General features: G+C 43.7%; 1 protein-coding gene across 3 annotated transcripts in view; it reads left to right on the forward strand.

Moving 5' to 3' along the window:
- The first annotated feature begins 228 nt into the window (after window positions 1-228).
- Tmem245 (transmembrane protein 245) overlaps window positions 229-13,346 on the forward strand; it is a 66,045-nt gene continuing 52,927 nt past the window's right edge. For all 3 annotated transcript variants that reach the window (XM_032903839.1, XM_032903831.1, XM_032903845.1), the window contains exons 1-3: window positions 229-811; window positions 9,740-9,857; window positions 11,263-11,364. In XM_032903839.1, the coding sequence (XP_032759730.1) occupies window positions 245-811; window positions 9,740-9,857; window positions 11,263-11,364 (787 nt within the window). In that variant the 5' untranslated portion in view covers window positions 229-244. The remainder of the gene's footprint in view (window positions 812-9,739; window positions 9,858-11,262; window positions 11,365-13,346) is intronic.

Raw genomic sequence — 13,346 nt, forward strand, 5'->3', positions numbered from 1 at the left:
ACTCCCACCCCTATTTTCTTGGATCCCCTTAAAACTTGTTACCTGGTCCCTGAGGGACCATTGGGCCCAAGGGCGGAGGCATTTGTGTTCAGCCTCTTGGGAGTTGTAGTTTCCCTGGGTTCTAACGCATGCTCCACCGCCGTCTGGAAACTACAAAACCCACAAACCCTCGCTGCACCGCCCGCCTCCGCCTCGCGTTCCTCGCCAGCTCGCAGCCCCGCCCCTCGGTCCAGGCAGAGGCGCGATGGCCGACTGTGGCGGCCCAGCCGAAGCGCCAAGCCCGCGGGGTTCTCCCCGGTCGGAATCCCGGGCCCCGCGCACGGCCGGGCCGAGCGAGACCCCGCGTACCGCGGCGCTGGCGCTGCGCTTCGATAAGCCCATCAAACAGGCTTTCTACAACACGGGCGCCGTGCTGTTCGTGTGCCTGTGCTGCGGCGCCGCGGTTCTTGTGTACTTCATCCTCGAGGCCTTTCTGCGGCCGCTGCTCTGGGCCGTGCTGTGCGGCACCTTTCTGCACCCGTTCAAGAGCTCGCTCACGCGCCTGGGCCGCCTGTGGCTGCGGCGTCTGCACCGCGCGCACACGCCCATCGTGCTGGCGGCGCTGCTGCTGCCGCTCTGCTTCGCGGACTACGGCGTGGAGGCTCTGGGCGAGCAGGCGCTGCGCCGCCGCCGCCTGTTGCTGCTGCTGGGCGCGGGCGGTCCGCTGCTCTACGGTCTCTACTGCCTCGGCAGCTACCTGGGCGTACAGGTACTGCTAGCGCACGCGGGCGCGCTCATCTGCCGCGGCCTCGACTACTTCAGCAGCTTGTGGGTGAGTGAGTGCGTGCGTGCGGGGTTGGCGGGACCCGGGATACTGCGACAAGGCGGCCAAAGGTCCTCACCCGTGCTCCAGTAAGCGAGGGTGACGGCCGCCTTCCGAGAAACTTGGCACACTTCCTTCAAGAGAGGCGGGTGTGATTTGAAATCTGCCCTCATGTAGGGAAAAGGTCCCTTGGGTGAGTTCAGTTCTTTCCCCCTAGTTGCGTGACTCTGGGTGCTTTTCGATAACTTTTTATTATGTGTGGGCCATTGCGCATCCGCCCCGGTCTACAGTAGTGGACTACGTTAAGCAGAGATAGGCTATGGTTGCATCGCCCAGGTGTCATTCTTAGGAAATCAAGGAACTTCAGAATTGGAAGGAAATTTCAAAGATAATCTTAGAGACATATTTCCCGATTCAGACCATATATCGGGTTGGTTTGACCACGTATTTATTGGGTAAGGTTAAAATGAAGTGGTTATTTAATGCTTAAGAATCTTAAGAATGTTGGTCGATAAACTACCACAGGGGCTAAGAATGCAATGCCAGGAAGAGAGCTATTCCTAGAGAACATGAGACCCAGCATACACACCTCGTACTATTTCACTTTTGTTCACTTTGTTGGTGAAAAAGTGAGTGTGCTCCGAGATTATTAAAGTTACAAAATAGTTACCTTTATTTATTAAAGCAGGTTTCAACTTGCCAAAGGGTGTTGGTAGATTGCTAATTGGTCTCAGGATCATGAGTTCACCACTTGGTTCAGGTTTAAAGTTGATTGGGCACATTGTCAAGTACTTTGTCATATGATTGTATATGAGTACTTTTGAGGGGGTGGGAGCTGCTGGGGGCTTCCTATGTGCTACTGAATTGTACCTTCAGCCTCATATATTATCATAGCCTAATGGAACAGACATATACAGAGGTAAGTGTACACTTCTCACAGTACTGTCCAATCTGTGGGTCACTTTTTAAAAGTTGTGCTGGGTACCAAACCCAGGTGTTAGTGGGCCCTAGGTAAGATAAATACTGACCTATAGATCCAGATCTGTTGTTGATTCTTAAGATGCTAAATTCAGGGACTCAGAGCTTAATCACTTGCTGCTCCTCCAGATGGCCTGAATTCTATCCCCGGCCCCCATGTTGGTTCACTGATAGTCTCCTCTACCTCCAAGGATCCCAGCATCCTCTTCTGATTTCTGCAAGCACCTGCGTACACATGGGTTGTCTCTTACATATCCTTAAATAAAAATGATAAAAATAAATATTTAAAAATAGCTTTACAAAAAGAAGCTAAAATCAGTGTCCCTTTGTTGTTAAGTAAGTCAGTTACATGGATTAAATCCCTCACAGAAAAAAAGACTATAATGTGTATATAAGAAAAGTCCTCAAAAATCCAGCCACCACTATGGATTCTGTAGCATTTTCAGCTGCTGCTAAAACTCAGGTGTTATACATTGAACTCTAGGAAATGAGAAGAGGAAGGCTTGCCTTGTATGAATAGTATTCTTTTCAGCTGGAGTAAGAGGTGGCGTTCAGAGGTACATTAGCAGGGATGGGAGGGAACGGGCCATTTCTACGAGTCCCTCAGAGAGCGAGCGGAAGGGCTTACACACTTAAGAAGCCATGTGAAGCTCAGTATATATACCTTTTAGTATCCTTTTCCTGACATCAACCATCACGTTTGTATTTACATGTGTTGAATTATATGTGACAGTCACATATAATTTTTTACCACTGATCTACACCCATAGCCTTTCAATAAATACCATCAAAGGGCTCCTGACACAGTTGTTTGGTCACAGAGATGGGAGAGAGGGAGCCGAGAAGGGAGTTAAAAAGCACAACAAACCCGTAAGAGACATTTATGAGTTAGAAGAGTGTGGTGAGAATACTAAGCTGAAGTGAGTGCCTGAAGGTTGATCTTTCCAGGAGACAAGTGTCAGGGTTGAGTTCTGCCAACGCTGATAGGGGTAGCAAGTGGATGAAGTGAGGCGTGTTAGCCTTCATCTGACACTGGTCGAAGCTACATGTAACTTCTTTCTCATAGACCACAGTGTTTGGTTTTGTGAGCCCAAGCAGGGCTGCCTGATACAAAACGTTGGCCCTTATGCTTTAAGACAACTTGTAAATGTGAGGCAGCATGGCAGAGGCAGAGAGACAAGTACCAGGTAAGCAGACGCACATTCAGACGGTTCAAGATGGAGCTTATGCGTGTGTACTTCGTGCTAGGCACTGACCTAGCTTCTTTCTTTTTTTTTTTTTTTTTTGAGCTGGGGACCGAACCCAGGGCCTTGCGCTTCCCTAGGCAAGTGCTCTACCACTGAGCTAAATCCTCAACCCCCTTTGACCTAGCTTCTAATACCGGTACAGCTGCACTGTGATAGCAGCCCTGCCCAGTAGGGGGAAGAGACTTCAGATCTGAAAAACTAGAGTAATCAGTTCATACTCTGAACCTGTTGCTGGCAGGCATAGATCTGCTGTCATCGGATCTCTGATGCCCTTCAGTAAGGGCAGAGAACCTTTGTCTAAGCACATGTGTTTAAATCTTTAGCTTAGAAAAAAACGGATTTCAGTTAAAAGGAAAAATCCAAAAGAGCATAAAAATTGGACTGATCACAGCTGTCGCCCTGGACTTAGTTCAGAGCTCATACTGTTTTCTGTTTCTCCTGCTGTCTGTGCAGGTGTGCAGGCCCTATCATTTCTCCTTCCTGTTGCTGCCTCTGTGCACTTCCATTTGTTCGCAGTCTGTCCTCATGCTTTCTTCAAACTCTGTGCCCCACTTGGGATTACTCAAGGTCTTCTTTACCCTGACTCCCTCCCAGCACTGTGTCCTGGTCCCAAGTGAAATGCTAATCTACTTCATGGTTCCAGCAGTTGTTTCGAGTGCGTTAGAATATTGTCTTCACTTAGTGATTTCAGAAGGCTTAAGAAAAAAATTCGTCTGATGCCCTTGCTCAGATTTCCATGTAACTTTCCCGGTGGTGTGTAATCATGCAAGATACATGTGAAAAATTAATAGTGCCCCTGCTTAAGGCCTTTTCTCTGCTAGGAATCTTTTGATCCCCCTTCCCTTTTGTTCAGACTTGTTAAGGAAAAAAACATTTCTAGGTTTTGCAGCAGGAGGTTTGTTTTCTCCATGGCCTGCCTCCCGTTTCTTCTGTTATGAAGAAGTAGTGTTGGAAACAGTGAGGATCAGAGGGCATTGACTTATAAACTCTGCTGTAACTTGCTTTGTGCCTGTGACGAAGGCCTCGTTCTGGGCCACTCAGCTCCCTAGCTGTGCAAATTGAAGGGCTGGCTTGAATGATGTCTAAGTCCCTTCGAGTTCTTAGTTCAGGGTCACAAGAGGCTCTTAGGAAGTTTACCCTGGCCAGCCAGCCTCTCAGAGCTACACCATTCCACTTGGAAACCTTGTGAGGTTTATTGCTGCTTACCTGGCAGCAGCTGAGAGGAAGATCTTTCAGAGTTAAGAGATTTAGCTGGAAAAATTCCTGACTCTTAAGGACCAGATGACCAAGAGAATAGTTTTCAAAATAGAAGAAAGCTGTCTTAAAGGAGAATGAAGTACTTGGAGCAGCTGCTGTCCCAGCAGTGATTAGGGATGGCTGGTGGCTCCTGTCTGAGAGAGACTTAGGAAAAGGGGCCAAGGAGATGGCTCAGCGGGCAAAGTGCTTGCGAACCTGAGTCTGGATCCTTAGAACCCAAATAGAAGCCAGGCGTGCTGGTGCCTAGAATGGGGAGACTGGTGGATCCTGGTGGCTTGCTCTCCAGCCAGTCTAGGCAAAAAGGTGAGCTCCAGGTTCAGTGAGAGACCCGCCTCAGAAAAAGAGAAGGGAACAAGAAGAAAGGAAGAAAAACTGGAGAAATGCTAAAAGGAAGACATCCCAAAGCCAGACTTTGTTCTGACATGGGCAGGTGGGCCTGCATGCACACATACACTTTAAGGCACTGAGACCTAACTGTGCCATTTAACTGAGAAGTGTGCCATGTGTGGTTAATTGTGTCTCCTGAAAGGAAAGTGAGTGCCTTACTTGGAGAGCTAACTAAACGCTGCCAAATTTTATGCCATCTTATGTAATGTCTAGCACGCTGGTGCTAAAAGATGGTTGGATTATGTATTTTGGAGAGGACAGGACATATTTAAGAGAGAATAAATGTAAGTATGTCCTCAGGTCAGAGACTTATGCCTGGAAGGAACTTCCAACGCAAGCAGGTTTGCCTGTAATGTAAGGCTGAATGGATCTGAAGTTAACATCTGGATTAGGGAGTAAAACCCTGTTGCTGGGCAGAGTAGCTCTGTAAACCTAATGCTTAGGAAACCAAGACAGAAGGATTGTGACCTTGAGGTCAGTTGACAGTGAGATCCTGTATCTAAACAAACACTCTTTGGGGTCTGAGGCTAGAAGTTAAAGGTTGGAAAGCCAGCTCAGTTGATAGAGCCTCTGCTGACTTTAATCCCCTTCCCTTCCAAACAAAACAGAGACAAGCCTGATAGAGATCACTGAGGGAGTGTAAATACTTTTCATTGCCATTTTAGAAAAGCTTACCATACTTGTTATGTAAAGAAGTTTTAAGCAGCATAGAAATTTATATGGTAAAAGTAAATTGTTCCTGTCTCTCGTCATCCCCACCCCCCAACTGCCATCGTTAACTGGCTTTGCCTTCTAAATTTTTTTAGAACCTGGGTGAACATATCAAGTATTTTTTTTTGTTTTATTTTCATGTATTTACACATATATACATACAAATGTGTGTGTATGTATGTATACATATATACATATATATATATATGATAACCACTGTACTACAGAAAGCTTTCCCTATCATACGTGTACTGTGTCATGATGATGTATATTAACATGGAATTCCGTGCATACTGCTCTCATCGGGCGGTTGCTGGCCTCCTGTGGACCCTTTGCTGTTACTGCTTGCAGCTATAGTTCTTTCCTTTTCATCCTGCTGTGGAATAAATTCTTTTATCCCGGATGCCTTTTAGGAAATGTTTATGACAGATATTTGTATATTCCAACAAATTTAGAGGTAATAAACACTTTTAACCATTGGTAATTAAGTTATCCAAAAAGTCAAGTGTTTGTAAATGGCTGTCTTATGAAGTAACAGTATTTCTGTGAGTCTCTATGAAGAACTACTTGAGAATGGTTGTAAAACTGAGTAAGACCCAAGGAAGCACATTTTAAAAGGAAACTCCTTTCCTCTTCTACTTAGGAAGGTATTAAATACCTTTAGAAGATTCTGCAAAAGCGAGTGTGAGCACGTGAAGCGCCTCTTGAGATCCAGCTGCCTGATGATGATTATTTTCATTGTTTTTATTGTTGAGTGTATTTTTACCATTATACTTCACATGCATAAATTTACACTGTGCTTCTGAATATAGTCACCACACTCCTCCAGTGCTGAATACATTTCCATTTTTGGAGCAACCGAATATTCTGTATTTATCTGCACACCATGTAGAGTTTCTGTAGAACAGTCCTGAAGGTGGAATTAGGGGAGATATTGAAGAGCTAATTGTTCTAACCTGAAGTAATAATCCATGAGCTTCATGTTTACTGGATAAAAATAACATGCTTTTCTTTAGAACAAAATTTCTTTTTAAAATATCTGAGGTGTGCAGTTGTTTTTTTTTTTTTTTTTAGCAACACAGGTTTCCTTGTAAGTAGGGATAACAGTTTCTCAGACTTCATCTGGATACACATAAGGAGGTAGAAACTTACTCTGTTTTTAGACAGCTATTGATTGCTGGAAAAATTTATACTTATTGTAGTAATATATGTTAATTCATAATTTCCACTAAGCTATTTGCCTCTTCCCAGATGCTCGTTTCCCCCACTGTCCTGGTTCTTTAGTCAACTTGATAGGCTGGAGTTAGCAGAGAAGATAATTGAACCAAGAAAATGCTTCTATCAGATTGCCTGTAGACAAAGTCTATAGTCACTTTCTTTATCAGTGATGAGAAAGGGTCCAGCTCACTGTGGGTGGTGCCACCCCTAGACAGGTGGCCCTGGGCTGTTTAAGAAAGCAAACTAAGCAAATTGATAAGTAGGCTTCCTTCAAGGCTTCAGCTCCTGGCTCCAGGTTCCTGACTTGAGCTCCTCCCCAGACTCCTTTCCGTGATAGACTTTGGTGTGGGATTGAAGACAGACAAACCTTCATCCCCAGGCTGCCTTTAGTCATTGTGTTTTATCACAGTAGCAATAGAAACCTTAAGACGCCCAGTGTCTGAAAACAGCTATCAAATGCCGATGCTCTCTCTACTTGTTCGTAAGCTAGAGTTTACCCACCTAGCCACGTCTATATCAAAGTACAAGTTTCCTTTGCTTTTTAGCCTGAATTTTATGGCTCATGTAGTTTGTTGGTGCCTAGTTGCTTTTTTTATAAATAGCCATTTCTATATCAACTGCTGAATTTAGGTGCTCTCTCTAGTGTCTGTCTGTACATGGGGTTTTGGATCTGAAAGCACAGCATTGTCTTTCTCGTCATTAAATGCAATAATCTTCCTTGAATTAGCACATTGTTCTAGCTGTGGGTTACCTTAGGTCTGTAGGTCAGCAGGTTGTCTCCGATTCTGCTAGTCCCAGTTTTGTGTATTCTGTGGGCTTCACTAGTACTTTCCCAGAGTTTTATAAACTTTCTTCACTCAAGACTTCTATTTACCTAAGAAAATATCATATGACCTTAGTTATGTAGCTATATAAGGCAGGTTCATAATCAAACATTTACTGTTAATATCATAACTATTTAATTTTTTAATTTATTTTTTACTTTGTGTATGAATGTTTTGCCTGTATGTATGTCTGTGTACCACATGTGTGTAGTGTTTGTGGAGACAGAAGAGAGGGTATTAGATCCCCTAGAACTGGAGTTATAGATGATTGTGAGCCCCTATGTGGGTGCTGGGAACTGAACCCAGATCCTCTGGAAGAGCAGCCTCTTAACCACTGAGCCATATCTTCAGTTCCATAAATATATCTTAAAACAATTATTCGGTGTATATATAATTTACTGTTTATTAAAAATTAAAGCAAATTTGCATGCTAATGAGATAAGTGTGCTCATTTTTTTTTTCTCAGAGATTTAAATCTTGGGTGAATTTTAATCCTGTAGGCACAGCATCTTCAGTATTTTTCAGCTCATTGCTAGTTTGATTTTATAATCAATGCTGAGAGCGTTGCTTTGCATAAGTATGTACACAGTACAAAATGGCAAGGCTATTTTTTAAATTTTTTTTTTTTTTTCGGAGCTGGGGACCGAACCCAGGGCCTTGCGCTTGCTAGGCAAGCACTCTACCACTGAGCTAAATCCCCAACCCCGGCAAGGCTATTTTTTAGTGCCATTTCAAAAACTGCTGGGAATTCTGTCATAGACTCAAGCCAAAAAGCACCTGAGGATTTTTTACTTTTTTTATTTTAAAGAAATTGGTCAGCAGCTCAAATAGTAATTTCAAAAATCAACAATTCTAAAAGGGTGCATGCAGACAGAATAGTTGGTACCTACATGCTGTGGAATGATGAGAAAATTCTTAAAATGTTCTTTTTCCACGTCGAGAAGAGGCTAAGTCCAAGAGCTGTGAGTGCAAAGGTTGCCCTTTAGATTAGAACCAAGGCAGTAGTGAAATTCCGTGACTTATGTGTATATGATTTTGGATTACGTTTTCATTATTGCGTGTTCAGAGACTCTACTACTGACAGACTTTTCATGCCCCTCTGATTTATACATACGTCACAGCCCACAGGTTTAGAAGCTGGGTTCTAGTCCTGTTATTGAGTGACCAGCAGGATCTGTGGACTGATGAGCAGTGTGCGGGGTAGGGCAAAGTCCAGCCCTTTCCTAAGGGCCACTGTTTCACCGCTTTGTAATTACTGAAATTGGTTGTGTCTTCCTTTGTGAAAGACTCTATTTGAGTCTCTACTATTTCTTTTCTAGCACCACTTGTTTCCCCTATGGTGAAGAAAACAGACTTTACTAGGGCTAGAATGATGGCTCAGGAGTTAAGAGGACTGACTGTTACTGCAGAGGACTTGGGTAATCACCAGCACCCACATGGCAGGTCACAACTGTCACACCACAGAGGATTCAGTGTCATCTTCTGGCTTCTGAGGGAACCAGGCATGTTCTTGGTACACAGACATATGTGGAGGCTAAATACCCATACACACAAATACAAATTGTTCTTTGTAAGTGTTCTCGTGAAGAGTTGTGCGTATGCAGGCTTGGCTGCTTTAGTGCTGCTTTAGTGAGAGTCGTTTAGCTGTAGGGTGTGGGGATGGACAGGGACCCTGGCTGGTTCTCTTTTCAACTTTTGTTATTTCTTCTTTAACACTTTTTTTCAGATACCCTTTTTAACTGGTGCACATGACTAGGTTACTTAGATTATCAACTGGCTTGTACTTTAGCTAGCTCCTCTTAGTTTAAAATAACAACTCTCCTACTAACATTTTATAGGCTAAAGTATGGGATCTTTTTAGCCTGTTTCTTTTTAGGACCCCTGCCTTTACATTAGTCAACAGAAACTTCTAGGAATTCTACAAAATCAACTGTAATTTAAATATGGTACTTATATAGTAACTATTTTATCTTTAAAAAACATGTTAAATTGGGGTATTAGAACAGTTCCCAAACTAAAAATTGCATGAGTATTTCTGGTAAAAATAAAGCTATATATATATTTGTTTTTTAAAATGTTAAGTGGATTTTGAACTTTTGTATGTCTTAAAACAATGTACTTTATTAAGTATATGAATATCACTGCCTGGGGTTTAGTTGCCGATTTAAACGTATCTAAATGAAGAGGGACGACCCAGGCAGGCCACCCTTAGCATCCGGTCTGTGCGGAGTACTTACACTGTACTGATGCTGCAGCTGTTGCAGATCATAAGCTCTTTGCTGTACTTAGTTACAACTGTGTCTTGTTTATTTAAGATCTGGACCTTGGTAGTGGGCTACGTGCTGCTGGTTTCATTCAAGTGGAATGCAAGCACTCAACACTACTTGAGAGCAGTTTCGATTCCTGTTTGGATGATACTGCTTTTTCATATAGGTGAGTCCTTTCTTCTTCAAAACCAGCCACCCAGTAACTGTAGTTTAAGGTCATCAGAGGCTGACCAGTGGAAGTGGGTCTTTGTATGTTGCACTTAAGAAGCTTTAACATACTCTAGAAAATGTTGAGCTTTGAACTCTCACTAATCTTCAGTGAAAATACTCTGTTCTCAGGTGTTGGTCTCTGAGTTCCTTGCGCATTCTTTAGTAAGTCCTTGAAGAGTTAGTGTGTCTCACACTGCAGTGGTGGTGACCTTCTAGCTCACTTTGTTTATGGAGAGCTTGGGGAGGAAATAGATAAGCACCCCAGGATGACAAGAGGCTTGGGCCATGTTGAAGGGATTGGAGACGCGTTTTGGTCTGGGTGAGAAGAAGGTCCTGGGGCAGGAATGGGGGAGGAGCTTAGACAAGAAGAAAGGATGAAATACAAAACCCTCTTCCCAAGAGGTGAAGGACTGCCTGTCCTGTGAAAGAGTGGCAGATCTGTGGTCACAGGGAGAGGTGCCAGAGCTTCAGGGAGCACCAGGAAGACCGTTCATGGCTGAGCAGATGGCACTTGTCAGGGCTGCTCAGAGCCTTGAGTTTCCCTTAGCTGGGGCGCTGCTGCTGCTGCTGCTGCTGCTGCTGCTGCTGCTGCTGCTGCTGCTGCTGCATGCCCTTGAATGGCTTTTCAGCATGACTCACGTGATTGGGCAAGACTTCTAAGTCTGAATTGATGGAAATAACAAGTTCTACTTTAAAAGAAAATAGTTGGACAACTTAGAGTAGCAGATAACCTAAAGTTGTTTTTATAAATTGCACTGCCCCACCCCCCATACCCAAGAAAGCAGCAGCCAAGTCCAGCCAACTGAAAGTGTCTCTGCCCAGGGTCTGATTTTAAGAGAAGTACTCAGCAGGCTTCTGGAGTCGGAACTATGAGGTTTATCTGCAAGGGCTCCTTATGATGTGACTCAGGCTAAATTTTCAGAAGGCAGAAGAGGACTCAGGGAAGGCGGCAGGTGCTTGGGGACTTAGCTGTGTACTGTGGGAGTTCTGCCTACAGTTTTAGGGTTTGTTGGGTCTTTTTTGAAACTTGAGTTCTACCCTAGTGATATTTCAGAGAACCAGGCTAGTTCCCTGACTTTAGGGTTTGCACCAAACTGTTCGTCGTAGTGTCAGGTGCTCCACAGGGTTGAACTTGGGTTTGGGGTAATGTGAAACCTGTGGGTGTATAGGATGCATATGAAGGACTGGAGATTGATCTCCTAAGGGTAGGTTGGCACATATCTTGATCCTTTGAGAGCAAGGGTGAAATTGTCCTTTAGTTAGCGTCTACCTGTTCAAGGGCCTTTTAAAAATGTTTCTCCCTGTGAAATAATCTCAAATTGATGTGTTAACTAAAATTATGACTTCTTAATACTTTGCAGCATCACTGGCTGGCTCATGGAGAATTCCAGTATTCCTGGTTATTGTTTTCCTGATGTCTGTGGGTACTCTTTATGAAAAACAGAATGAGAAGGAGTCGGCTGGTAAGAAAGTCTTTTATGAGTACATTATTAGCATTTTGAAAGGATAACTGTCTCTATTGCTGTGATAAACACCATGACCAAAAGTGACTTGGGCAGGAGAGGGTTTATTTCCTCTTAAAACTCTCAAGTCAAAGGTCACACTCTTATCAGAGAGAAATCAGGGTAAGAGCTCAAGACAGAAGCTGATCCAGAGGCCATAAAGGACTGGCTTGTTCTTCATGACTTGCTCAGCCAGCTTTCTTACAGCTCCTATGGCTATCTGCTCAGTGATGGCACCACTCACAATGAGCCAGGCTGCCCAATACCAATAATCAATCAGGAGAACGTGCCACAGGCCAGTCTGGTGAGGGAATTCTCTCAGTTATGCTTCTGTCTTCCCAAATGATTCTACTGTATATAACTTACACCAAGCAACTTACCAAACAAAGCATGATAACTTACCAAAAAAATGGTGAGAAGTATTTTAATGTTTAAAAACCTGAAGTGGTTTCTAAACAGAAAATTAAGCTATCTAAAATGTTTTGGGTTTCTTTGGACCATGTTCCTATTTAGTATCTTATTATAGTTAATGTAAAATTGGCTATCGGCTATTCCAAAGTGGCATTTGTATTCCTCAGTCCTGTGTGTGTGCCATCCTCACCTCTCTCATGTTTTACAGTGTTTATCACTCTGAAGGGAAAGCCTGGACATCTCTCAGCACTGTACTGTCTTTTGTTTTAATGGCTGAATAATATTCCAACACAGATATTGCACATTCTGTTAGTCTCCTTTCACAGATGTGTGGGCTGTTTTCATCTTTTGGGTCTTGTGAATAGTGCTGGTATGAAGCATTAGTGTACAAGAAGCTGTTTATTCATTTAAGATTTCAGTCTCCTCAACAGGGAGCTGTTGAGAGGCTTGAGCCCAGGGCCTGTGTGGAAGACTAGAGTGGTGCAGGGCTGGTAGCTTCCATTTGTCTGCTTGGTTTTACTGTGTTCCTTTCCCTAAGTGTCAGCAACTCGGACAGCTCTGGGTGCCCTTCCCCCTCACTCTGGCTGGCGTCCCTTTCAGCAGCTTTGTTATAGGGAAGGTCTGGGCAACCTTGCCTTTCTATAGGATTCTTGTCTGTGGATTCAACCATCTGAAAATGCAAAGTGTTTTGGGAAAATGACATCTATATTGAGCATGTAAAGACCTTTTCTTGTCATTTTCACAAATGCAGTGCAGCATTACAACCATCACGTAGCATTTGCATGTTATTCTACATGATCCAGGGAAGGTATGTGAGGATATGCATAGGTTTTGTGCAAACACTGTCATTTTCTAAGGGACTTAACTTGAACATCTGCAGATTGGTGTACACAAGAGGTAACCAACTGGTCTCTGTGATGTTGAAGGCTCTTTGTATGTGAGTAACATAGATCTCCACCAGAGAGTTTCAGGCCCCTCTTCCTACCCGGCTATGCATTCTAGTTGCCTAGTTAATGGCCTTTAAAGAACTCTTGAGAAGAATAATTTAGGACCAGGTTTTGAGCGTGGCGGGTAAAGAGACTGAGGTCAACTATTGCCAGGCACCAGCCCAGACTAGGGTGTTGCTATGCCAGCCTGTTTTCTGAAGCCTGAGTTAGTGACTCTCAAGGAAAGATGTCACAGAGTCCGAGAATAAATTCAGAGAACAGCTTTGGAAACAATGACTTTCCTGCTTTGTTCTATTTTTTTTCCTGCTTCAAAGCTGGTTACTGTTGACCTTAGACACTCTTCAGTGCTTTTCTAGAGGCCTAAATATATCTTCCTCATATTCCTACATCTTAATTTCTCTGTAAATCAGATGGGAAACCATCTCATCTGTAAGGGGGCAGTCCTCCCATGTGTTCCTTTTCCTCCTGCAGATGATGCTGTGATGTGGTACAGGAATGTTTCAGTGAGCTGCCTCAGCAGGGCCTGTTCTGATCCTTGCCTGTCCTTGAACTTGTGTGAGGTCACCTGGGTGAATGGCCTGTTTT

Source organism: Rattus rattus, chromosome 1 (genome assembly GCF_011064425.1).
Source record: "Rattus rattus isolate New Zealand chromosome 1, Rrattus_CSIRO_v1, whole genome shotgun sequence".
In the NCBI taxonomy this organism is placed as follows: Eukaryota; Metazoa; Chordata; class Mammalia; order Rodentia; family Muridae; genus Rattus; species Rattus rattus.